Source organism: Tachyglossus aculeatus, chromosome 21, assembly GCF_015852505.1.
Source record: "Tachyglossus aculeatus isolate mTacAcu1 chromosome 21, mTacAcu1.pri, whole genome shotgun sequence".
Taxonomy (NCBI): Eukaryota; Metazoa; Chordata; class Mammalia; order Monotremata; family Tachyglossidae; genus Tachyglossus; species Tachyglossus aculeatus.
The window spans coordinates 24,140,388-24,168,342 of record NC_052086.1 but is presented as its reverse complement, the minus strand read 5'-3'; the positions used below and the strand labels follow the sequence as shown (position 1 = coordinate 24,168,342).

The window sequence follows — 27,955 nt, the reverse complement described above, 5'->3', positions numbered from 1 at the left end:
TTTGAATAACTCCCATATCTTCCCCCTGGCCACCAACTCCCTTTCCTGACCTAACCGTCACCCCTATTCAAGGAAATGGACAGATTCAATAAATTGGATGACTCAGCTTTGTGTTTATTAAACTGACAGGGACCTACTGGAAAGACACTAAAAAATACTTATTAGTCAGAACTCTTCTAATTCAAAAAGCACAGTAGTAAATGCAACATTTTTGCGGAAACAATAGGTTGATGATGAATGAATTGCACCAAGTTTGGCAGCTTGATGTTCCTGCCATGAGGGAAAGAGAATTACACAGCACAAACCCCAAGGTGGGCAAGTGAACCCAAGATAAATGCAACGTCACACATAAGGATCTAATTATTATGTTCTCTGACATCTGATCCAAGCAAACACTCCAGAGGGGAGCAGCAACAATGGCAAAAAGCACACCATGGACCCTGAAAATGCAGGCTCTGGGCTTAAGTTGGAAAGAATGCCGAAACTTGAAATCACTGGAATGCATCATAAGAGTTCTAGGAAAACCAAACCTAAAATGTCTAGATCTGTTAACTCTGAAGTCCCCATGAATAGTGTCAATTCTGTCCCCCGGGCTGGGATTGTCACCTTAACGCTCTGAACATTGTGCAAGGACGAGAAAGCAAGGGAGGCACAAGAGTTCATTAAGACGGGCACCTTTGACCAAAACCACGTTTCGAACAAATTTGCATACTTTTAATCCCCAAATTTGATGAACAAAAACAGAGCGGAGACACAGACAAATACTGAGTCGGGGTTTAACGACTGTCTCTGTACAGCTTAGGCCTCATCTGTGCCACAAGGACCAAACTGAGTCCCATCTTTATGAAAGACGGTTTGGTCTATGTACAAAAGCATTCTGAGCATACTCAGTACTGCTGCAGATGTTCTTTATACAGCACCTTAAAACCACTCCTCCCAGAAAACTTGGATTCTGAAATTCAACCTCATCAGAATTGCCCTCACTTTGACAGCTCCCTTACTAAAGGATGACAGTCTTTAGAGGTACACACTTTTGGCCATATTCTGACCTCAAAGCTGTGGGCAGCTAAGCCCTACTGACAGCTGCAGCTTAGCTTCTGACAGGACCAAATGGCCTTTTTTTAATTGTTACGAGCGGCCAGTCGGCACTTTGCAAACTAGATCTGTTTGTGGAGGAAAAAAAGCAGTTCCAGAATACTGAGTAGCTAAGTATTTGGCAAACTTCTCTCCAGTTCCCTCTCCCCACAAAAAAAAACATTAATTTCCACTGCAAGCCAAAGCAGGGGCAGCACAAGCCTCCAAAAAGCATAAAGATGAGAGTAACCACAATGGAGTCAGGCTACGCCGGTCAAAACCCTTTTAAGTGCAGCACCTCTAACATTTGGAATTCAAGATATCAAACCTGTTTCAAACCCCTAAGCCTCATCAGCCCTTGCAGATGGGACATTTCAAACCAAAACAGAATCCAAGGTGCTACAGGAGGTGACTTCTTGTTTTTTATTGTTCTCCGAGACGCAATCATCTTTGCAAGGGAACAATATTGCAGCTGGAAAAAAAAAAAAAAAACAAAGGGGGAAGGGATTTACTTAAACTCTGTAGTTGATTTATAAAAATTAATCTCCTAGTAACATGGCGGCTGTTTTCCTTCTTTTAATTTTACTATATTATCCGTTTTGTTTTTGTCTGTCTCACCCTGCTAGACTGCGAGCCCATTGTTGGGTAGGAACCGTCTCTATATTTGTACTTCCCAAGCGCTTATTACAGTTCTCTGCACACAGTAAGCGCTTAATAAATACGACTGAATGAACGAATGAATCTGGATCACAAAAATGATCATCCTGAGATACACTGACCTTCTAGATGATTAATAATAATAATAATGATGCTATTTGTTAAGCATTTACTATGTGCCCGGCACTGTACTAAGCGCTGGGGTGGATACAAGCAAATCAAGTTGGACACAGTCCCTGTCCCATGTGGTGTTCACAGACTCAACCCCCATTCGGAAGCAACACGGCACACTGGATAGAGCACAGGCTTAGAAGTCAGAAGGTCATGGGTTCTAATCCCGGCTCCACCACTTGTCTGTGTGGCCTTGGGCAAGTCACCTCAGTTACCTCATCTGTAAAATGGGGATTAAGACTGTGAGCCCCGTGCAGGATGAGGACTTTGTCCAAGGCCCAGAGCTTAGTACAGTGCCTGGCACACAGTAATACCACAATTATTATTATTAGTAGTAGTAAAGATGAGATAACTGAGGCACAGAGAAGTGAAGTGACTTGCCCATGGCCACACAGCAGACAAGTGGTGAAGCAGGGATTAGAACCCACAACCTTGTGATTTCTAGACCTATGCTCTATTACTAGGCCATGCTGCTTAATGAGATTAATTCTTAAGAGACTGGGGCTCTATTTCTAACTCTATCACTGCCTTATCTATCAAATATGTTACATAAGAGAAGCACGGTCTAATGGAAAGAACCTGGGCACCAGAGGACCTGGGTTCTAATTCTGCCTCCACCATTTTCCTGCTGTGTGCTATCAGGCAAGTCACTTAAACTACTTTGTATCTGGGTTTCCTGATCTATAAAGTGGGGACTACAGCATGCTTTATTTTCTTTCCGTTAGGCGTTTACTGTGTTTGCCAGGCACTGTACTAAGTGCTGCGGCTAGATGCAAGATAATCAGGCTGGACACAGTCCCCGTCCCACATGGGGTTCATGGCTTGATTAAATGACAAATTTAATACTTAAAGTTTAATTTAAATTTAATGAATACCTGTTACTAAATTTTAGGTATTAAATTAAATTAATCCCACCGCCTTGGCTGTGAGCCCTATGTGAGGCAGGGTCTTTGCCTATTCCAGTACAGTGCTTGGAAACATTTTCTAATTGTTTATTTATTGTGTTCTGGGGTGTGGCGTGAGTACAGAGAAGCTATCACCTCAGAGAGGCAGCTTTTTTTTTTTTTTTTAAATGAAAAACCTATTCTTTTGGACACCATGATTTCATTGCCATGTTTCCAGCATTCCCAGGTAGGCCAGGGGATCCTACAGAAAAACCTTGGGTCGCACCTTTGGGGGTTCTGGCTGGTTTCTGAGGGGAGGGCAGAGCTGGAGCGGCTGGCCGTGGGGAGATGCTGACTTGGCTGGTGTTGTACAGAGAAGCCAGCTTGTTTACAGGCTCATCAGCGCTGAGCAGGCACCATTATTAGTAAAACTAAGTTAATAATAATAATGGTATTTGTTAAGTGCTTACTATGTGCCAAGCACAGTTCTAAGCGCTGGGGTAGATACAAGGTAATCAGGTTGTCCCACTTGGAGCTCACAGTAGTCTTCATCCCCATTTTAGAGATGAGATAACTGAGGCACAGAGAAGTTAAGTGGCTTGTCCAAAGCCACATAGCAGACAACTAGCAGAGCCGGGATTAGAACCCACATCCTCTGACTCCCAAGCCTGGGCTCTTTCCATTAAGCCACACCGCTTCCATTAAGCCACACATAACTTGTCTGTTTCGGTTTGCCTATCTGCCCAGTGGGGAGGTCCCAAAGAGCTCCCTGAATTAAGAACTTAGTACAATGCTTTAAACACAGTAAGCGCTCAACACATACGACTAAATGAATAAACATATTGCCATGACAGCTGGTACTAGACAGGGGCCAGTCACTATGTGGCGAAGGCCCAATTTGGAAAAGTGCCACTGTCCCCGGGGAATGGCCAAAGGGCCATCATTCGGCTCGGTGGGAGACAGAAATCCACAACCTACCCCAGGAGTCCTTTTCCTGCCCAACGCATCGGGGTGAGTCGAAGCCGGCGCCTCTCACCACTTCGGATCACCGTTACACTCAGTGGGCTCTGGAAGGCAAACAAACATCCGTCAGACCGTTGGGCTGGAATGGCCAGTCTGTGACCAGGCCCTTTGGGTAAGGACTGTCTCTATATGTTGCCAACTTGAACTTCCCAAGCGCTTAGTACAGTGCTCTGCACACAGTAAGCGCTCAATAAATACGATTGATTGATTGATTGATTGTGCCAGGCCTGGAATGCCCTCCCTCTGCCCATCCGCCAAGCTAGCTCTCTTCCTCCCTTCAAGGCCCTGCTGAGAGCTCACCTCCTCCAGGAGGCCTTCCCAGACTGAGCCCCTTCCTTCCTCTCCTCCTCGTCCCCCTCTCCATCCCCCCCATCTTACCTCCTTCCCTTCCCCACAGCACCTGTATATATGTATATATGTTTGTACATATTACTCTATTTATTTATTTATTTTACTTGTACATATCTATTCTATTTATTTTATTTTGTTAGTATGTTTGGTTTTGTTCTCTGTCTCCCCCTTTTAGACTGCAAGCCCACTGTTGGGTAGGGACTGTCTCTATATGTTGTCAGTTTGTACTTCCCAAGCGCTTAGTACAGTGCTCTGCACATAGTAAGCGCTCAATAAATACGATTGATGATGATGATGATGATTGATTGGAGACATCATCTCTAATGGGGAGAGCCAGGAGCAGACGCAAGCATGAGGGACATGAAGCCTTAATTACCCACCCAGGATCAGAACAGCCTACTGGGGGTGGGTGAGCTAATATCCTTTCCCCCCTATGAGCCAGCATCTCAAGCCTGAAGTAATCACCTCCTTGACTGGAAAAGGCTTCAATCCTAGCCCAGGTTAGCTGACCCCACATACTTCCCAGCTTTCCTAGAAATCAGGAGGAAGCAGTTGGACAAAGCAGCTGGACACTGATGGGCCGGCAGGAAAATGGTATTTGTTAATCCCCGTACTACATGCTAGGCACTGTACTAAGCGCTGGGGTAGATACAAGCTAATCAGGTTGGACCCAGTCCCTGTCCCACATGGGGCTTGCAATTTTAATCATTTTACAGATGAGGGAACTGGGACTCAAGAGACATGAAATGACTTGCCCAAGGTCACATAGCAGACAAGCGGCAGAGCCAGGATTTGAATCCAGGTCCTTCCGATTCCCAGGCCCATGCTCTGGCCACAGGGCCCCGCTGTTTCTCGACGTTCAATGACCATCAATTTGATCCACGTCCAAGGGAGGTTTGATCAAGCTGAAATCCTCACATCTGAACCAGTTCCCATCAGCAAGGACTGCAGGGGATCCAGACCAATGCTGGGTAAGTCTTTGTTCCAAAGATCCAAGGAAGGCCGTGGAGGCTTTGGTCAAGGGACTCGGGTGACCCAATGGCAGGTCTGAAGTCGAATCATTTGCCAGAACCCTGCTGGTTTTGGACACTAAAAAACCACCTGATTCACTACACTCTATTTTCTGGGTCTTATCCAAGGTGCCAACTCCATGATGGCAAGACGTGGGGGAACATCATCCTCACTGGATGGCACTGAGGGGGTAAACCCCTCCGCTTCACCCCCTCAGCTTTATGGGCTGGGCAGATTCCCCAAAAATGAGCCGCACGTGAAACCAGGATGTCAACCGCCCCCAGCCCAATCCCAGTTCCTTAACAGAATTCCTCACCAAGCTCCAGGCTCTTCCCACCCAACCTCAGAGTCCAAGGAGTCATACATGAGCCTCAACCCAAACTTGCCTAGACAGACTGGGTATAATGTTTCACAGGCGAAGGGGTGCCCAGCTGCTGGGACCGCTGCAGCTACTGGAACCCTGGGAGCCCACTCAGCTACTGTCCCATTTCCCAGCCCAGAATTGCCAACAGCAGCTCTGGCTTAGCTAGCCCATCCTGAATCAGCACAGCTTTGGAGCCTCTTCTCAACCCTTTCCCCTCTCCCCATCATCTGATCTCCTCTTCCTCTCCCCTTATCTCCACCTCACCCACCACCACTGTCATCTGAGGACTCATCCCATTAGCTTAAGGTTAAGGATACTATTTCTATAATGGCCCCAACGTCCCCAGCCACACCGCAACTGTGATTTCCTGAGTCCTGATCCAACGATCTGAGGTGGGAAAGCCCAGGGACACAGGACAACATGCTTGCCCAGGTACGTATGAAGACACTATTACATTCTGTTTCCAAGGAGCCCTTGGTGATTCCCATATGACAGAACAGACATGCCCCAAGTGTCCATCTCACCCCTTCACTGTGCTGCACCACAGTGCTGATGTTGTGCAACGTCTGGAAGTTGTCAGCGTTTACAGAGCCAAACTCAACGATCTCATCGTCAACTTGCAGGCCCTGATGAGAAAGAGAGAGGAGACCGTAAAACACAAACTGGGCTGGATTTTTTTCTTTCCCTGCAAATATTTTTTTCAGCTCTAATGACACTTGGAAGGAAGACCTAAAGATAAGCGGAAGGAGTTTTTCCCCTTTTGAGGACAACAGGGGAAACGGACGTGACAAATGAAGACTCGGGCTAGATTGCCACATCTCCGTGGGGTCCACACTGGATTGGGTAGGAATATTATCCTTCTCTTTATGTTTCTGGTGAGAAGCCCTTGGCCTCTACTTGGCTTGAGAACATTCTAGAACATGTGGGACACAGACTGCCAAGGGGTAAGAACTGGCAGAGACTGACTGCAAATATCATTAACGAATCAATGGGATGATAATAATAATAATAATAATGATTGTAGTATTGACATTTATTATGTGTCAAACACTCTAATAAGGGCTAGGGTAATAGGTACAAGATAATCAGGTTGCCCATGGGGCTCACAGTCTAAATACGAGGGAGAACATGGCCCTGGGAGTCAGAGGACCTGGGTAACAATCCTGGCTCTGCCACTTGTCTGCTGGGTGATCTTGGACCAGTCACTTCACTTCTCTGTGCCTCGGTTTCCTCATCTGTAAAATGGGAATTAAGCCTGTGAGCCCCAGGTGGTACAGGGACTGTGTCCAACCCAATTAACTTATATCTACTTTAGCACTTAGTACGGTGCCTGGCACATAGTAAGCGCTTAACAAATACCACAATTATTACCTATTGGGTGCTTATGGTGTGCAGGACAGGGTACTAAGCACTTGGGAGAGGGCAGCAGAATCAGCAGAGAGGATCCACGCCCACAAGGAGCTTACAGTCCAGACAGGTGGCAGCTTGGTTTAACAGTTAACATGCAGTGGCATTCACTGATCCCTGCTCCCAGCAGAGAAGCTGATCCGTTAGCTCTCCCTGCCTTTCCTGCCTGTTTGGCTTTGCCTGGACCCTCAGCAGGACAGCACCTGGCAGAAAGCGAATCAAAAACGGCAAACGCATCCAAAATCACCCTCACAGCAGCAGAAAGGATTATCATCCAACTCAATCCAAACACAGAGGAGCGAGCTCACCAGCCGCAAACGCCTGCAGTTTTTCCGATCAAGAAATCAGGGCACTCATATGGGCAAGGATTATCTTGGATTAGCCTGCCCACCCAACAGGGTCTCCGGGTTCCAGGCCTGGCGAAGGCCAAGCTCACCGAATTGCTTGCAGGAGAGCCGGCCGTGACATCGGTCACTTTGGCAAATGCCCGCGGGAGGTTCTGGCTCTGGCTTCTGGCCTCGTCTTGGGCTTCAGCGGCATCCTTCGCTTGCTTCTCCTTCTCGCGGGCGTGCAGCTGGTGCAGGGCTTCTTCCACCTGCTTCATAATTGCCTTGTGGTCATTCTGCAAACCTAGGAGGAGAAAAAGGCCCAGTAAAGGAAGCTAGAAGATCCCAAGAGAGGAGGCTTTACTTCTGCCTTAATAGCAATCATATTTATCATCATCATTATTAATAATCATAATAATAATGGTATTTGTTAAGTGCTTACTATGTGCCAGGCACCATACTAAGCGCTGGGGTGGATACAAGCAAATCGGGTTGGATATAGCCTGTATAACCAGTATATATGTCTGTACATATTTGTTACTCTATTTATTTATTTATTTTACTTGTACATATCTATTCTATTTATTTTATTTTGTTAGTATGTTTGGTTTTGTTCTCTGTCTCCCCCTTTTAGACTGCGAGCCCACTGTTGGGTAGGGACTGTCTCTATATGTTGCCAACTTGTACTTCCCAAGAGCTTAGTACAGTGCTCTTCACACAGTAAGTGCTCAATAAATACGATTGATGATGATGATGATATAGCCACTTGTCACATTTGGGGCTCACAGTTTTAATCCCTGTTTTGCAGATGAGGTAACTGGCACACAGAGAAGTAAAATGACTCGTCCAAGGCCACACAGCACACAAGTGGCCGAGCCAAGATTAGAACCCATGACATTCTGACTTCCAGCCTGTGCTGAGCACTGAACGAAGCACATGGGAGAGTACAATAAAAGTTTGTAGACACGTTCCCTGCCCACAAGTTTACAGTCGAGAAGGGGAAAGAGACATTACATAAATTATGGATGTGCACATCAGTGCTGTGGGGCTGAGTGGGGGGTGAATGAAAGGTGCAAATCCCAGTGTAATGGCGATGCAGTATGTAATGGGATAAGAAGAAATGAGGGCTTAGAAAAGGTCTCTTGGAAGAGATGTGCTTCTGATACAGCTTAGAAGATGGGGAGAGTGGTGGTCTGTCAGATATGAGGAGGGAAGGTATTTCAGGCCAGAGGCAGGACGTGGGCAAGGGGTTGGTGTCAAGATTGACGAGCTCGAGATACAATGAGTAGGTTGGTGTTAGAGGAGAGAAGTGTGTGGACTGGGTTGCAGTAGGAATATAATTTTTAAGCATCTTCCATTGGGCAGCACTCTGTATACAGAGTGGTTATTTTGAGTTGACAACTACTTCTTCAAAATCCAACCTCTACAACTAGGCGTGAGATGTGATTCCACGCTAAAAGGATACACCCTCCTTTTCCTGCAAGACTCTACATGGACCTCAAAAGGTATTCCAAATACTACTGACTACAGTCATTACCATTTTTCATGTAGAAGCAAAGGACAGGGGAGATTAGCCAAGAATTGGCTGGTAGCCAGAAGGCAGCAGCAAGCAGCCCTGGAAGGAGTGTGACTTAGTGGATAGAGCATGGGTCTGGGAGTTAGAAGGTCCTGGGTTCTAATCCCAGCTCCACCATGTTTCTCCTGTGTGACCTTTTTTTTTTTAATGTCATTTATTAAGCGCTTACTATGTGCGGAGGTTACAAGGTGATCAGGTTGTCCCACGGGGGGCTCACAGTCTTAATCCCCATTTTACAGATGAGGGAACTGAGGCCCAGAGAAGTGAAGTAACTTGACCAAAGTCACACAGCTGACAAGTGGTGGAGCTGGGACTTGAACCCATGACCTCTGACTCCAAAGCCCCGGCTCTTTCCACTGAGCCACGCTGCTTCTCTTGACCTTGGGCAAGTCACTTAACTTCTCTGTGCCTCAGTCCCCTCATCTGTAAAATGGAGATTAAGAGTGTGAGCCCCAGTGTGGGACAGGAACTGTGTCCAGCTGATTAACTTGGATCTGCCCCAGTGTTTAGAACAATGCTTGGCACACAGTAAGAGCTTAACAAGTACCATAATTATTTTTATTATTATTAAGCCATTGACCAATCATAAACAGATCCTACAAATGAGACTTTGAATTCAGTACACTAGCATCTAGACCCCACTGCCTCAGTGAACAAGGAATCTTTATTTACATAAAACCAATCTGTCAAAGCAAGGTAACAACTTGGAAACATGACACTAACTTTCTTTCATTTACATTCCATGTTTCCTCCCAAAACAGGTTTCCCACAGCATCTAGTTATTTCTAACACACTGGGACTGAGTGCAGTTTTCACAGTACAATGCCAATTCATCTGAGACTCCCTACATAATAGGAACATTTTTTAAAGCATTGTACCAATTTAAGTGTCTTCTATTAAGTACGCGGGGGGATTTCCTTTTGAAACTGTCAATGCCTCTAGAAGGCCAGAATTGTGTCCGCTAATTTTCACTGTATTTTTCCCAGCAGAGTTTGGCACCCTGTAGCATGCTTAATAAAGATTTATGATGATAATGATCAAATATTATAACCGAGTTCTCCTTCAGCGCTGTGTGGAAAGAGCACAGGCCTGGGAGTCAGAGGACTTGGGTTCTAATCCCGGCTCCACCACTCCTGTGCTGTGTGATGATGGCCAAATCATTTAACTTCTCTGTGCCTCAGATTCCTCAACTATAAAAATGAAGATTCAATCCCTGTTCTCCCACTTACTTAGACTGTAAGCCCCATATTGGACAGGACCTGTGTCCGACCTGACTGATTTACATCTACCCCAGTGCTTAGAACAGTGCTTTACACATAACTAAGCACTTAACAAATACCATTACCAAAGAATAAGAATAAAAATCCCACTGTCCACAGTGACCTGAGGGTCTCTGAGAGAAACTCTCTCGCCCACTTGCACATGTGGTCCAGGAAAATGAATAATGCATCTTTCCTGGTCCCCTACTATTCAGAGGAGCATTGCTCTCACATCAACAGTTAAGTCCCAGTAGGACCAAACTACCTCCACATCAAAGAAAACCCCTTTACCATCGGCTTTGAAGCACTCACCCTTTCCTACTCACCTCCCTGATCTCCTACTACAACCCAGCCGGCACGCTAACTCCTCTAACACCAACTCACTATACCCCAATATCATCTGCCTCGCCACCGTCCTCTTGCCCACAATGTGGCTCAGTGGGAAAGAGCCCGGGCTTGGGAGCCAGAGGTCAGGGGTTCTAATCCCCGCTCCGCCACTTGTCAGCTGTGTGACTTTGGGCAAGTCACTTAACTTCTCTGGGCCTCAGCTGCCTCATCTGCAAAATGGGGTAAGACTGAGCCCCACATGGGACAACCTGATCCCTTTGTATCCCCCTAGCACTTACAACAGTGCTTTGCACATAGTAAGCGCTTAACAAATGCCATCATTATTATTATTATCCCATCTCTGGCCTCCCTCTCCCTTCATTCCTGACACACCACCACTCTTCCCACCTTCAAAGCCCTACTAAAATCACATCTTCTCCAAGAGACCTTCCCTGATGAAGCCTAAGTCCTTCCCTAAGTCCTCCTTTCTGCATCACCTATGCACTCTTGGTCTGTACCCCTTAAACACTTGAATAGTTACCCCTCCCCCAGTGCTCATGTACATACCCCTACGCAATTTATTTTATTTTCTGTCTCTACTCTCTCTTCTCCCATGTGGGCAGGAATAGTGACTACCTCCTCTACTGCACTGTACTCTCCCAGAAGCCCCCTCTTACAGGTCACACAAATGGAGGGACACATAAAATGAGGTAGCTTCCTGCCCATCTATGACCCATTTCCCTTTCTTACACTAATGCTGAGCCAGACACTTTACTTCCAATGTACAAACTGTTAGCAACCACAAGGGGTTCAGTAATGGAGGTGAAATCAATCAGTCAATTAATCAATCAACAGTATGTATGAAAGTGGAAAAAGGAAAAATCGACCTTAAGATATGAGGGGAGAAATCCATGCTCACAGCAAAATCAATCAATCAATCAATCGTATTTATTGAGCGCTTACTCCCCTCCCTAGTGACTATCCCCTTTCCTGGACTCAGCCAACATCCAGAGAAGTACAGAGAGGGGCCTTCCCCTGCTTTCTGCCTAATCTTGGATTTGATCCAATATAGACAAGTGTTCCCCTGAATTTACAGATTCTAGATTTCAACCTTTCCCCAAGTTTGAACCCCACCACCTCAATATTTCTTACACTTTCCTTTTCCTCCTTTCTTTTTAACCACTTTCTGGAATCAAAAGCAAAAGAACCGCGATGTTGGGCATTTGAAGGCATTAACATTTGACAGGGAATGTTTACCTCAACCTGCTAAACTTGGGGAAGGAACTGCTCTACATACAGATTACTTACAGATAATGTTGTGCCTTGCAGTTCGGACTTGATAGATGTCCACATCTGCCCGGGGATATCCCTCCGTGTCCACCAGAGGTTCATTCATCCCAACTCCTTTTTGCTGGAGAAGAAATGCGGTTCATAGATTTCATGAAACTTAAATCATCATTGCCCATCCGTCTACATTTTTCTGTATGCATACAAGGACAAATATTGTCACTCTCCAACCAGCAATGCTGAAATATGGAATACTGGTTTAAACTGATTCCAACAAGCCGCTGCCCAGTTTATTCTTGTTTTTGTTTGTTTGATTATGGTACTTGTTAAGCACTTACTACACGCCAGGTACTGTCCTAAGTGCTGGGTAGATGGGAGCTAATCAGGTTGGACAAAGTCCCTGTCTCACAGTCAATCCAGACTAAGCCCCCCCTTTTTCCTCTGCTCCTCCTCCTCTTCCCTGTCCCACAGCACTTGTGTATATTTGTACAAATTTATAATTCTATTTATTTTATTAATGATGTGTACACACCTATAATTATATTTATCTATTTTGGTGCTATTGGTGCCTGTCTATTTGTTTTGTTTTGTTGTTCGTCTCCCCCATTCTAGACTGTTGGGTAGCGATTGTCTCTGTTGCTGAATTGTACTTTCCACTGTGAGCCCACTTTTTAGACTGTGAGCCCACTGTTGGGTAGGGACTGTCTCTATATGTTGCCAACTTGTACTTCCCAAGCACTTAGTACAGTGCTCTGCACACAGTAAGCGCTCAATAAATACGATTGAATGAATGAATCACCTCGCCCCCTCCTACCTCACCTCCCTTCTCTCCTTCTCCAGCCCAGCCCGCACCCTCCGCTCCTCTGCCGCCGCTAATCTCCTCACCATACCTCGTTCTCGCCCGTCCCGCCGTCGACCCCCGGCCCACGTCCTCCCCCGGGCCTGGAATGCCCTCCCTTCGCCCACCCGCCAAGCTAGCTCTCTTCCTCCCTTCAAGGCCCGAGAGCTCACCTCCTCCAGGAGGCCTTCCCAAACTGAGCCCCTTCCTTCCTCTCCCCCTCGTCCCCCTCTCCACCCCCCCATCTTACCTCCTTCCCTTCCCCACAGCACCTGTATATATGTTTGTACATATTTATTACTCTATTTATTTATTTATCTTACTTGTACATATCTATTCTACTTATTTTATTTTGTTAGTATGTTTGGTTTTGTTCTCTGTCTCCCCCTTCTAGACTGTGAGCCCACTGTTGGGTAGGGACTGTCTCTATGTGTTGCCGACTTGTACTTCCCAAGCGTTTAGTACAGTGCTCTGCACACAGTAAGCACTCAATAAATACGATTGATTGATTGATTGATTGAGGGGGAGAGGAAGGAAGGGGCTCAGTGTGGGAAGGCCTCCTGGAGGAGGTGAGCTCTCAGTAGGGCCTTGAAGGGAGGAAGAGAGCTAGCTTGGCGGATGGGCAGATGGAGGGCATCGTATTTATTGACCGCTTACTGTGTGCAGAGCACTGTACTAAGCACTTGGGAAGTACAAGTTGGCAACATATAGAGACGGTCCCTACCCAACAGCGGGCTCACAGTCTAGAAGGGGGAGACAGACAACGAAACAAAACACATTAAACAAAATAAAATGGAGTAAATATGTACAAATAAAACAGAGTAATAAATACGTACAAACATATATACAGCGTGGCTCAGTGGAAAGAGCACGGACTTTGGAGTCAGAGGTCATGGGTTCAAATCCCAGTTCCGCCGTCAGCTGTGTGACTTTGGGCAAGTCACTTCACTTCTCTGGGCCTCAGTGCCCTCACCTGGAAAATGGGGATGAAGACTGTGAGCCCCCCGGTGGGGCCACCTGATCACCTTGTCATCACCATCATCATCAGTCGTATTTATTGAGGGCTTACTGTGTGCAGAGCACTGGACTAAGTGCTTGGGAAGTCCAAGTTGGCAACATCTAGAGACAGTCCCTACCCAGCAGTGGGCTCACAGTCTAGAAGGGGGAGACAGAGAACAAATCAATCAATCAATCAATCGTATTTATTGAGTGCTTACTAGGTGCAGAGCACTGTACTAAGCGCTTGGGAAGTCCAAGTTGGCAACATATAGAGACAGCCCCTACCCAACAGCGGGCTCACAGTCTAAAAGGGGGAGACAGAGAACCAAACCAAACAGACTAACAAAATAAAAAAAATAGAATAGATATGTACAAGTAAAATAAATAAAGAGTAATAAATATGTACAAACATATACACAGGTGCTGTGGGGAAGGGAAGGAGGTAAGATGGGGGAGACGGAGAACCAAACCAAACACACTAACAAAATAATTATTTATTTATTACTTTTATGATTATTAAATAATAAATAAGTTTATTAAATAACAAAAGCATTTATTTAGGTGACAAAAATATCACCTCCCCAGCGCTTAGAACAGCGCTTTGCGCGTAGTAGGCGCTTAATAAATGCCTTAATAATGATAACATTAATCATTAATAATAATCACACTATAATTACTACAATAATATTATAATTATTAATATATAATTACAACAATGTAATATTAATATTAATGTGCATTAATAATTATCATGATTATTACTGATAATGATGATGAATATATAATTATATTAATATAATTTTAATATGCATTAATGATTATTATAATTATTATTAATGATGACGAATACATAATTATATCAGTATAATTATATTAATATTAATATGTATTAATAATGATTATAATTATTATTAATAATAATGGCATTTGTTAAGCGCTTACTATGTGCAGAGCACTGTTCTGAGCGCTGGTGGGGATACAAGGTGATCAAGCTGTCCCACGTGGGGCTCACAGTGTTCATCCCCATTTGACAGATGAGGTCACTGAGGGTCAGAGATGTTTAGTGACTTGCCCAAGGTCACACAGACGGACAGATCACTGGAGTCCCCCATCTCAGGCCTTTACTGAAGGCACACCTCCTCCTAGAAGCCTTCCCTTCCCCCTGAGGAGGGGAGGGGGAATGTCGGCGTCCGCCCGCCTCACCTCCTCCAGGACGTCATAGTAGGCCTTGATCTTCGCCTCGATGTCCTCCTTCCTGCGCACCAGCTCCTGCACGTCGCCGACGGTCACCGGCGGGGGGCCGGCCCCGCTCCGCGCCGCCTCAGCCCCCGACATGGCGGCCTCTCCTCACGAGGCGCCGCCCTCCCTGAGGAGACGCGGACCGCAGCGGGGACTCCGCCTACGGCTCCCCCGCCGGGACAAACCGCGCAGGCGCGCGGGCCCAACGAGCCCCCGGGGGGCGGGGCCGCTCCGGCTCGGGGGCGGGGCTAGAGGGACCCGGGGGGGCGGGACCGTGCAGCGTTCATTCGTTCGTTCAGTCAATCGTATTCATTCATTCAGCGTTCATTCATTCATTCATTCTATCGTATTCATTCATTCAGCGTTCATTCATTCATTCAATCGCATTCATTCCTTCAGCGTTCATTCATTCAATCGTATTCATTCATTCAATCGCATTCATTCCTTCAGCGTTCATTCATTCAATCGTATTCATTCATTCAATCGTAGTCATTCATTCAATATTAATTCATTCATTCAATCATATTCATTCATTCAGCATTAATTCATTAATTCATTCAATCGTAGTCATTCATTCAACATTAATTCATTCATTCAGCGTTAATTCATTCATTTAGTGTTAATTCATTCAGCATTAATTCATTCATTCAATCGTATTCATTCATTCAGCATTAATTCATTCATTCAATCATATTCATTCATTCAGCATTCATTCATTCATTCATTCAATCGCATCCATTCGGCATTAATTAATTAATTAATTCATTCATTCGTATTCATTCATTCAGCATTAATTCATTCATTCAATCAAATTCATTCATTCAGCATTCATTCATTCATTCTTTCAATCGTATTCATTCAGCATTAATTCATTCATTCAGTCAATCATATTCATTCATTTGGCATTAATTCATTCATTCATTTCAGCATTAATGCATTCATTCATTCAATCATAGTCATTCATTCAGCATTAATTCATTCATTCAATCATATTCATTCATTCAGCATTCATTCATTCAGTCAATCATATTCATTCATTGAGTATTAATTCATTCATTCTGTCAATCATATTCATTCATTCATCATTCATTCATTCAATCATATTCATTCCTTTGGCATTAATTCATTCATTCATTCAATCGTATTCATTCATTCAGCATTAATTCATTCATTCATTCAATCGCATTCATTCATTCAGCATTCATTCATTCATTCAATCGTATTCATTCATTCAGCATTAATTCATTCATTCAATCATATTCATTCATTTGGCATTAATTCATTCATTCAATTGTATTCATTCATGTGGTGTTAATTCATTCATTCAATCATATTCATTCATTCAATCATATTCATTCATTCTTTCATATTCATTCATTCAGCATTAATTCATTCATTCAATCATATTCATTCATTCAGCATTAATTCATTCATTCAATTGTATTCATTCATTTGGTGTTAATTCATTCAATCATATTCATTCATTCAATCGTATTCATTCATTCATTCTGAGCGCTTACTGTGTGCAGAGCACCGGAAAAAGCCCTTGGGATGTACAAGTTAGCAATATATAGAGGCGGTCCCTACCCAACAATAAGCTTACAGTCTAGAAGGGGGAGACAGCAAAACAAAACATGTGGACATTCATTCATTCATTCAATCGTATTTATTGAGTGCTTACTGTGTGCAGAGCACTAGACTAAGCGCTTGGGAAGTACAACTTGGCAACATACAGAGGCGGCCCCTACCCAACAATAGGCTTACAGTCTAGAAGGGGGTGACAGACAGCAAAATAAAACATGTGGACATTCATTCATTCATTCATTCAATCATATTTATTGAGCGCTTACTGTATGCAGAGCACCGGACTAAGCGCCTGGGAAGTCCAAGTTGGCAACATATAGAGGCGGTCCCTACCCAACAATAGGCTCACAGTCTAGAAGGGGGAGACAGACAGCAAAACAAAACATGTGGACATTAATTCATTCATTCAATCGTATTTATTAATAATAATAATGATGGCATTTGTTAAGCGCTTACTATGTGCAAAGCACTGTTCTAAGCACTGAGCGCTTGCTGTGTGCAGAGCACTGGACTAAGCGCTTGGGAAGTACAAGTTGGCAACATATAGAGGCGGTCCCTACCCAACAATAGGCTCACAGTCTAGAAGGGGGAGACAGACAGCAAAACAAAACATGTGGACATTAATTCATTCATTCAATCGTATTTATTAATAATAATAATGATGGCATTTGTTAAGCGCTTACTATGTGCAAAACACTGTTCTAAGCACTGAGCGCTTGCTGTGTGCAGAGCACTGGACTAAGCGCTTGGGAAGTACAAGTTGGCAACATATAGAGGCGGTCCCTACCCAACAATAGGCTCACAGTCTAGAAGGGGGAGACAGACAGCAAAACAAAACATGTGGATATTCATTCATTCATTCAATCGTATTTATTGAGCGCTCACTGTGTGCAGAGCACTGTACTAAGCGCTTGGGAAGTACAAGTCGGCAACATATAGAGATGGTCCCTACCCAACAGCGGGCTCACAGTCTAGAAGGGGGAGACAGACAGCAAAACAAAACATGTGGAGATTCATTCATTCATTCAATCGTATTTATTGAGTGCTCACTGTGTGCAGAGCACTGGACCAATCAATCAATCAATCAATCGGATTTATTGAGCGCTTACTGTGTGCAGAGCACTGTACTAAGCGCTTGGGAAGTACAAGTCGGCAACATATAGAGATGGTCCCTACCCAACAGCGGGCTCACAGTCTAGAAGGGGGAGACAGACAGCAAAACAAAACATGTGGAGATTCATTCATTCATTCAATCGTATTTATTGAGTGCTCACTGTGTGCAGAGCACTGGACCAATCAATCAATCAATCAATCGGATTTATTGAGCGCTTACTGTGTGCAGAGCATTGTACTAAGCGCTTGGGAAGTACAAGTTGGCAACATATAGAGATAGTCCCTACCCAACCAAGCGCTTGGGAAGTCCAAGTCGGCAAAATATAGAGACAGTCCCTACCCAACAGCGGGCTTACAGTCTAGAAGGGGGAGACAGACAACAAAACAAAACATATTAACAAAATAAAATAAATAGAACAAATATGTACAAATAAAATAGAGTGTACAAACATATATCCATATATACAGGTGCTGTGGGGAGGGGAAGGAGGTAAGGCGAGGGGGATGGGGAGGAGGGGGAGAGGAAGGAGGGGGCTCAGTCTGGGAGGAGGGGGCCCACAGCTTACCTGCTCCATGGAGACTTCTTCAACTGAAAGGCAATGTTCCCCCACCCATCACTAATTCCTTCTGCCCCACTCTCAATCAGTCAGTCCATAAATCAATCAATGGTATCTACTGATCAGCCTACTGTGTGCAGAGCACTGGGCTGAGCGCTTAGGAGAGAGCAACAGAGGTTGTGGACGCGATCTCTGCCCTCAGGAAGGGTACCATCTAACAGAAGGGAGGGGAGAGAGGAAGGAAGATCTCCCAACACTCCTCACTCAGCACTGTGCTACTTGTCTTCTTAAGTTTAGTGTGTGGAGAGACACTCTCCCCTGTGTTTGTGCTTTTTGATTATGCTAGTCTCATCTATTTAAATTATGAACTGGGTGTCTTTGGTCCGTTGTAATCCTCTAGCGTCTGTGAGCCCCACATGGACAACCTGATCACCCTGTAACCTCCCCCAGTGCTTAGAACAGTGCTTTGCACACAGTAAGTGCTAATAAATGCTATTGTTATTATTATTATTATTATCCCCATTTTACAGATGTGGTAACCGAGGCACAAAGAAGTGAAGTGACTTGCCCAAAGTCACACAGCTGACAATTGACAGATCCGCGATTTGAACCCATGACCTCTGACTCCAAAGCCTGTGCTCTTTTCCACAGAGCCATGCTGCTTCTCTATAAGTGCTGGGGGACTGAAGCACAGAGAAGTGAAGTGACTTGCCCAAAGTCACACAGCTGACAATTGACAGATCTGGGATTTGAACCCATGACCTCTAATTCCAAAGCCTGTGCTCTTGTCCACTGAGCCACGCTGCTTCTCTATAAGCGCTGGGTGACTGAAGCACAGAGAAGTGAAGTGATTTGCCCAAAGTCACACTGCTGACAATTGACAGATCCAGGATTTGAACCCATGACCTCTGACTCCAAAGCCTGTGCTCTTGTCCACTGAGCCATGCTGCTTCTCTATAAGTGCTGGGTGACTGAAGCACAGAGAAGTGAAGTGACTTGCCTAAAGTCACACAGCTGACAATTGACAGATCCAGGATTTGAACCCATGACCTCTGACTCCAAAGCTTGTGCTCTTTTCCACCGAGCCACGCTGCTTCTCTATAAGTGCTGGGGGACTGAGGCACAGAGAAGTGAAGTGACTTGCCCAAGGTCGCACAGCAAACAAGTGGTGGAGCTGGGATGAGAACACATCCCAAGCCCATCTCTTGCCCCTGGGCCATGCTGCTTCTTATCACTAATGTGATCGGAAACATTTACTAAATTTTGGATTGTCCTTTTAAAAATGCTACATTCGCATAATAATACATACTCTTGATAACTGATTTTGACACCATACAAACACACCCTAGGTTATAATTCACCTCAATGTGCCGAGGGTTAAAGAAATGCAGGGAATCAATGGTATTTTTTTGAGCGCTTACTGGGTACAGAGCAACTCTTGGAACTGGAAAGCCCCTCAGGAGATTGGCAGGGCCAGTGCCCAACTTCCCCCTCGAAGCAGGTGAGAAATCAGCCACATCAGAGGCCTGGGAGTAGTTTAGGGAAAGACAATAAACTCCATAAGAACCACCATCATCAGGGGTATTTATTGAGTACTTACTCTGCGCAGAACACTGTACTAAATGTTTGGCCGTACAGTGCAACAGAGTTGCAAACTGATATGCTCCCTGACCACAATCAGCGCTTACAGTCTAGAAGGAAAGACAGATATTAATATAAATGAATAAATTGGTAGATATGCTCCCTGACCACAGTCAGAACTTACTGTCTAGAAGGAAAGACAGATTTTAATATAAATAAATAAATTATAAACCACCAGATGGTCCGCCGCAGAGCAAAAACCAGACAGCATAGAGCCCTGAATCAATTATTAATAGGTCAGAAGCAACAAGGAATAAACCCCACATAGGGCAGGGACTGTGTCCTACCTGATTAACGTGAGTTTAACTCAGAGCTTAGTGCAGGGCTTGACACATAATAAACATTTAACAACTATCGCAATTGTTATTGGTAGTACCATTTTTATCATTATTAATAACAGGAAAGGAAAAAAGGCATAGTGACTCATTCCTATAAAGATAATTTTATGCTGTCTTATAAAGGCTGTCTTGGAAAGTATGCAAGGGACTGCACGGAGTATTCTGACCTGAGGGACGTTTTCTGATTGGGAAAATAACGCACTGGGGCTTGAGGGTGACATTTGGTATGGCGGTGTTGTTTTGGGGTTTTTTTTCTGGTATTTGTAAAATGTTCTAAGCCCTGGGGCAGATACAAATTAATCAGACTGGACACAGTCCTGGTCCCACATGGGACTCACAGTCTCTGGAAGAGGGAGAACACGTATTGGATCCCCATTTCACAGTTGAGGAAACTGAGTCACAGAAAGCGAAGTGACTTGTCCAAGGTCAAAGGGCAGGCAATTGGTGGAGTTGGATTAAAACTCAGATCTTCTGACTCCCACGCTGTTTCCACTAGACACTAGAAACCTTTATTCCTAAAATTGGTTGGTCACAAAAGGGATAAAGCCAATGGAATAAAGCAGGAATGCAGAATGGGGCCCATCCTGTTCAATTTATTCCGGGCTGGAGGAGACGGCAAGAGACGTGGATACAGGTGTCCAGATGTGCTTTAATAATAATAATGATGGCATCGATTAAGCGCTTACTATGTGCAAAGCACCGTTCCTTCCTCGCAGAAACTCTTCCCACTCGATCAGGCTCTAAGCATCACCCAAGTCTTAGAGGCAGTTACTCACAAATTTTTAAATAGAGATGACTGCACCCCAGAGGCGCACACCCACGAAGATGTGTACATGATTGGAATTACAAATCATCCAGGCTCTAAGGGCTGGTGATAATTCTAAAGAAAACCAAGGAAATGGATCAACTTGCCCGAGGGAAGCCAGGCAAACAACCCTAAAATTTAAACTAGCACCATAGAAAATGATGGCATTTATAAAGTACTTACTATGTGCAAAGCACTGTTCTGAGCGCTGGGGAGGTTACACGGTGATCAGGTTGTCCCACGGGGGGCTCACAGTCTTAATCCTCATTTTACAGGTGAGGTACTGAGGCACAGAGAAGTTAAGTGACTTGCCCAAAGTCACACAGCTGACAGTTGGCGGAACAGGGGTTTGAACCCATGACCTCTGACTCCAAAGCCCTTTCCACTGAGCCACGCTGCTTCTCAGAAGTAAGCACAGTCACAGAATTTGGTTATTTAGACAGTACACTGACCACGTGGAGAAAGAAATGGGAAGCAGTGGGGTCAAATGGATAAAGCCCAGGCCCGGGCGTCAGAAGGACCTGGGTTCTAATCCCCACTTCACCATTTGTCTGCTATAAGACTCTTGGGCAAATCACTTCACTTCTCTGTGCCTCAGTTATCTCATCTGTAAAATGGGGATTAAGACTGTGAGCCCCACGTGGGAAATGGACTGTGTCATTCATTCATTCATTCAATCGTATTTATTGAGTGCTTACTGTGTGCAGAGCACTGTACTAAGCGCTTGGGAAGTACAAACGAAGCAGAACGGCTCAGTGGAAAGAGTCCGGGCTTTGGAGATAGAGGTCATTGGTTCAAATCCGGGCTCCGCCACTTGTCAGCTGGATGACTTTGGGCAAGTCACTTCACTTCTCTGTGCCTCAGTTCCCTCATCTGTAAAATGGGGATTAAGAATGTGAGCCCCACGTGGGACAACCCGATCACCTTGTAAACTCCCCAGTGCTTAGAACAGTGCTTTGCACATAGTAAGCACTTAATAAATGCCATCATCATTATTATTATTATTAAATGGGCAACATATTCATTCATTCAATCGTATTTATTGAGCGCTTACTGTGTGCAGAGCGCTGTACTAAGCGCTTGGGAAGTACAAATTGGCAACATATAGAGACGGTCCCTACCCAACAGCGGGCTCACAGTCTAGAAGGGGGAGACAGACATAAAAAAAAGTACACAGGTGTCAATACCAACAGAATAAATAGAATTATAGCTATATATGCATCATTAATAAAATAGAGTAATAAATATGGTACAAATATACAAAAGTGCTGTGGTGAGGGGAAGGGCAGAAGGAGGGAGGGGGGTGATGGGGAGGGGAGGAGGAGGAGGGGAGGAAAAAGGGAAGGCCTCCTGGAGGAGGTGTCCAACACAATTAGTCTGTATGTACCCCAGCACTTAGGTACATGCCTGGAATATAGTAAGCACTGAACAAATACCGGAAAAAAATTTAAAGCAGGAGGGCCAACATCTATTAAACAGAGGATGGCAGCAACGAGGTACCAGGATCCCAGGCTGTCCAACCCTCTCTTCCTCTGTGAAAACTGGATTTTTCCCAGATGCCCCATAAAACAACTGGGGCAGTTTCATCAATCTCCAGTGGCAAGACGGGATCATAAACAACTAGACCCTAGAACGAAGTCAGTCTTCTAGCACCGAAACTATTCTCAGTACAATTTGACTGCACTGTTATACTGACATCAAGATACCCAAGTAATCAATCAATCAATCAATCGTATTTATTGAGCGCTTACTGTGTGCAGAGCACTGTACTAAGCGCTTGGGAAGTACAAGTTGGCAACATATAGAGACAGTCCCTACCCAGCAGTGGGCTCACAGTCTAAAAGGGGGAGACAGAGAACAAAATCAAACATACTAACAAAATAAAATAAATAGAATAGATATGTACAAGTAAAATAAATAGAGTAATAAATATGTACAAACATATAGACATATATACAGGTGCTATGGGGAAGGGAAGGAGGTAAGATGAGGGAGATGGAGAAGCTGCTCTTTGGTGGGCAAGTGTACAACAGAGGCTCGGACGATGACGCATTCTAGCTGAAAACTTGGAGTCAGTTATCACAGATCAGCCAATGTGACGTACAGGTCAAGCAGAAGCTTCATAGGGATTGTGAGATCAGAAGGTAGCAGTAAATGGTGGTGATAACATTTATTAAGCACTTACTATGTGCAAAGCACTGTTTTAAGCCCTGGGGGGATACAAGGTGATCAGGTTGTCCCACGTGGGGCTCACAATCTTAATCCCCATTTTACAGATGAGGTAACTGAGGCCCAGAGAAGTTAACTGACTTGCCCGAAGTCACACAGCTGATAAGTGGCAGAGCCGGGATTAGAACCCATGACCTCTGACTCCCAAGCACGGGCTCTTTCCACTGAACCACGCTACATTGCCAACAACAAGCACAACACTGCAGCAAAGGACAGTCTTTGCGGGCACGATGCAAAAGACACTTTGGGTCCTGCACTGGCCTCTTCAACCACACAGTCACCTATAGGTGAGTTTTATTGTCTCTGTCACTGGCCGGTTTTCTTTTTCACCTTCAACACTTTTTTTTTAATAGTGTTTGAACAGTTCCATATCCTACATGGGGCTCACAGTCTTAATCCCCATTTTATAGAGGAGGTCCATGAGGTACAGAGAAGTGAAGTGACTTGCTAAAGGTCCCACAGCAGGCAGGTGGCAGATCCAGAATTAGAACCCAGGTCCTCTGACTCCCGGGCCCACGCTCTTTCATCATCATCATCATCATCATCAATCGTATTTATTGAGCGCTTACTATGTGCAGAGCACTGTACTAAGCGCTTGGGAAGTACAAATTGGCAACATATAGAGACAGTCCCTACCCAACAGTGGGCTCACAGTCTAAAAGGGGGAGACAGAGAACAAAACCAAACATACTAACAAAATAAAATAAATAGAATAGATATGTACAAATAAAATAAATAGAGTAATAAATATGTACAAACATATATACATATATACAGGTGCTGTGGGGAAGGGAAGGAGGTAAGATGGGGGGGATGGAGAAGGGGACTAGGCTTCACTGTTTCCTTGTCCTGATCTTATTTAATTGTCATATAGCATTCTTGGGCAGTAAGAAGAATGGGAATTAACTCCATTTTACTGATGGGGGAATAGGTCCAAGTCAGTCAAGTGGCATCGTTTCGGCAAAGTAGACAGACTACTAGTATTAGTGTTCAATAGTTAAATTGGTTTTTCCATCACCAAAAGATTCATATGTATCTACATGTGTAGATACATATTTCATCTTGTAGATTATCCTATTAAATATTCTTTGTTTTTTCTGCCAAAAGGAAATCCTGAAATTGCAGAGGGAGACTCTGGGGCTTCAAATGGTGAAATACCTCAATAATGGAGCTGAAACGTTTAAAGAACTGTTTTTGCCAATGAGGACTCCTTCACACTTTTAAATGGCATTTGTTGAGCACCTACAATGTACCAGGCACTGTAATAATAATAATAATAATAGCATTTGTTAAGCCCTTGCTATGTGCAAAGCACTGTTCTAAGTGCTGGGGAGGTTACAAGGTGATCAGGTTGTCCCACGGGGGGGCTCCCCATTTTACAGATGAGGTAACTGAGGCACAGAGAAGTTAAGTAACTTGCCCAAAGTCACACAATTGGCAATTGGCGGAGCAGGGATTTGAACCCATGACCACTGACTCCAAATCCCGTGCTCTTTCCACTGAGCCACACTGTACAAAGCACTAGAGTAGATACGAGGTCATCAGATTGGACACAGTCCATGTCCCCAGTGAGGGTCACAGTCTTAATCCCCATTTTACAGATGAGGCACAGAGACGTTAAAATAACTTGCCCAAGGTCACACAGCAGACAAGTGGTGGAGCAGGATTAGAACCCAGGACCCTCTGATTCTTGGGCCCCTTTCGGGGCGGCCTGTGGGTCATGAGCCGGCCAGCTGGTCGGGTCAAGTTAAACTAAGAAAAGTTAAACCAAGTTAAACCACCGGCCTGGTGGGAACTACTAGGCTCACAACAGCATTCCACAATCCCGCCCCAAAATCACTTGGCTCTACCTGGGCTGTATTCCAGGCTTAAGGTGGCAGCAGCATTGTTGTGTCTTGTGGATCACTAAATCCTTCATAGCACTAACCACCAGGAAAGGAATGGGGAGTGGTGACTCTCCATGACTTGGGAAGAAAGAACTTCCTGCCCCAGAAAACACCAAGGTGCTGCCATTTGAAGACTAGTAATGGAGCTGGAGGGCAAAGCAAGAATTTAAAGAGGCCACACCCATAAAAAAATTTGGGGTCAGCTTCTCACAGTCTTTTGGTGGGGGGGTCTTTTTGGCCTCGGGGGCTCATATTTTTAAGTGCTTATTGAGCTTGGGGTAAAATGGATCCTAAAACTATTAGGCTCGTTCAGGGCTCTTTACCTCTTACCTAGGTATTTGCTCTTCTTCTCTTGTTGTTTATTGACTTTATTGAGCTGCAAGTGTGCATGTGTATTTTTCAGCTGATCTTTCCTCTGTCCAGAATGAATTTGGCACCAGGCACCCCTATTAAAACCTCTATCAACAGAGTGATCAGAACTCCATTCCCCTTTATTCCTATCAGACATCCCTTATTATCACCTCTATTAATGGAGGTATCAGAACTCCAATCCCCTGTATTGCTACTAAAAAAAAGTCCTGGCCTTGACTATATGACTACCTTTATCCTTCTGCCTAAGGATTATAAATTCCTCAAGGAGAGAAATTGAATAATGATCAGTTTCAACCCCATTTCTAAGAATATTTGCCTACTGTGTGCCAAACACAGTATTAAGTGCTTAGGAGTCAGTAGGGTGACCAAAAAATTGTCACTCCAAAAAACCAGACCCTGAGATCCTTGCTGTGGCCCTTGCACCTGGATTGCACCCTTTATTAGCCCTTCCATCAGCCCCACAGTACTTATGTACATAATAATAATAATGGTATTTGTTAAGTGCTTACTATGTGCCAGGCACTGTACTAAGCACTGGGGGTAGGATGCAAGCAAATTGGATTGGACACAGACCCTGTTCCACATTAATTAATTAATGCTGGCATTTGTTAAGAGCTTACTATGTACCAAGCACTGGTCTAAACACTGGGGTAGATACAAGGTTATCAGGTTGTCCCATGTGGGGATCACAGTCTTAATCCCCATTTTACAGATGTGGGAACTGTGGCACAGAGAAGCTAAGTGACTTACTCAAGGTCACACAGCAGAAAAGTGGCAGAGCCTGAACTAGACCCCTGGTCCTTCAGATTCCCAGGTCTGTGCTCTATCCACTAGGCAATGCTGCTTCTCTGTAATTTATTTATTTATTTAGATTAATGTCTGTTCCTCCCTCCCACAGTAAGCACATTGTGGGCAAGGAATGTGTCTACCAGCTCTGTTATACTGCTGTCTCTCAAGCGTTTAGGACAGTGCTTTGCACACAATAAGCGCTCAATAAATGTGATTAGTAGAAAAGACACATGGAAACACAAAAGACAGGAATATGTAAACAATCAATCAATCAATCGTATTTATTGAGCGCTTACTGTGTGCAGAGCATTGTACTAAGCACTTGGGAAGTACAAGTTGGCAACATTCTCAACTGTATTATTTGCACCACCTAGTAAAGTGCTTTACATTCCAAAAGTGCTTAATAAATACTACTATTACTATTATCACTACTACCACTGTCCACTTTATCATCTCTTTCCCCACTTCCCTGATTAACCCCTCTTATTCTCCAATTTACTACCACAGCTATGGCTCTCTCTTCCCGGTTTTCGGTTCATTCTTGTCATTATTTTATCCATATGGGTACAAATGTGTGGCTCAGTGGAAAGAGCCCGGGCTTGGGAGTCAGAGGTCATGGGTTCGAATCCCGCTCCGCCGCTTGTCAGCTGTGTGACTTTGGGCAAGTCACTTCACTTCTCTGTGCCTTAGTACCTCATCTGTAAAATGAGGATTAAGACTGTGAGCCCCATGTAGGACAACCTAATTACCTTGTATCCCCCCCAGCGCTTAGAACAGTGCTTTGCACATAGTAAGCGCTTAACAAATGCCATTATTATTATTATTATTGCTTGTCAGTCTTCTGTCACCCATAAGATTGAGAATGAAGAAAACCTTCTGTGTGTTACATGTTCTTACTGGGGGGTATTAGAGCTAGGAAGTCAGAACTATTCTGTCTGTATATTACAGATGAGAAGCTGGAATTCAGAAACGTTAAGCCGTTCACCTGAAGTCACCCAGCAGATCAGTGGCAGAAATTAAAACTTGAATACAAGCCTCTTGACTCTCTACCAGGGCCTTATCCTCTGTAGTCCTCTGCAACCCTGACAAAACCAACCCCTTGGTACCTTGGCCTTGTATTATAGCAGATGATATTGTCATGGTATTTTAATTCACCATTTGCTGAAGTAACCTCATATTTCTGTAAATGACAAACTGACATGACAATTGTTTGCAGAAAGAATAATAATCAGTTATTTGTTAAACACTTACTCTCTGCCAAGCACTGTAATAATAATAATTTTGGTATTTGTTAGGCGCTTACTATGTGCCAAGCACTGTTCTAAGCACTGGGGGAGATACAACGTAATCAGGTTGTCCCACATGGGGCTCTCAGTCTTAATCCCCATTTTCCAGATGAGGTAACTGAGGCACAGAGAAGTTAAGTGACTTGCCCAAAGTCACACAGCTGATAAGTGGCAGAGTCGGATTAGAACCCATGACCTCTGACTCCCAACCCCATGCTTTTTCATCATCATCATCATCAATCGCACTTATTGAGCGCTTACTATGTGCAGAGCACTGTACTAAGCGCTTGGGAAGTACAAATTGGCAACATATAGAGACAGTCCCTACCCAACAGTGGGCTCACAGTGGGCTTTTCCACTGAGCCACGCTGCTTCTCTAAGCACTGTACTAAGCACTGTGGTAGATACAAGATAATTAGGTCCCACGTGAGGATCACAGTCTAGGTAGGAGGGAGGAAAGGCACTGAATGCTCATTTCGCAGATGAGGGATCTGAGGCATAGAAAAGTAAAATGACTTGCCCAGGGCCACACATCAAGTAAGTGGTGGAGTGGAGTGGAGTG

At 44.5% G+C, this 27,955-nt stretch overlaps 1 protein-coding gene across 1 annotated transcript; it reads right to left on the bottom strand.

Annotated features, from left to right (window-relative positions):
• Nucleotides 1-96: 96 nt before the first annotated feature.
• PSMD9 (proteasome 26S subunit, non-ATPase 9) lies at nucleotides 97-14,947 on the bottom strand. Its single transcript, XM_038763159.1, has 6 exons — nucleotides 14,758-14,947; nucleotides 11,739-11,841; nucleotides 7,379-7,572; nucleotides 6,060-6,161; nucleotides 3,765-3,853; nucleotides 97-1,546 (listed from the first exon to the last, which is right to left on the bottom strand). Exons 1-6 carry the CDS (start codon nucleotides 14,887-14,889, stop codon nucleotides 1,519-1,521), a joined length of 648 nt encoding a protein of 215 aa, XP_038619087.1. The 5' UTR covers nucleotides 14,890-14,947; the 3' UTR covers nucleotides 97-1,518.
• Between the last annotated feature and the right edge of the window lie 13,008 nt (nucleotides 14,948-27,955).

What these genes read in the sequence shown, in the direction of transcription:
- PSMD9 (XM_038763159.1), bottom strand. Translation starts at nt 14,889, where the DNA reads ATGTCGGGGGCTGAGGCGGCGCGGAGCGGGGCCGGCCCCCCGCCGGTG. An exon ending in ACTATGACGTCCTGGAGGAG is followed by an intron (nt 11,842 to 14,757) that starts GTGAGGCGGGCG and finishes TTTCTTCTCCAG; the next exon opens with CAAAAAGGAGTTGGGATGAA. An exon ending in GCTCTCCTGCAAGCAATTCG is followed by an intron (nt 6,162 to 7,378) that starts GTGAGCTTGGCC and finishes CTTTCTCATCAG; the next exon opens with GGCCTGCAAGTTGACGATGA.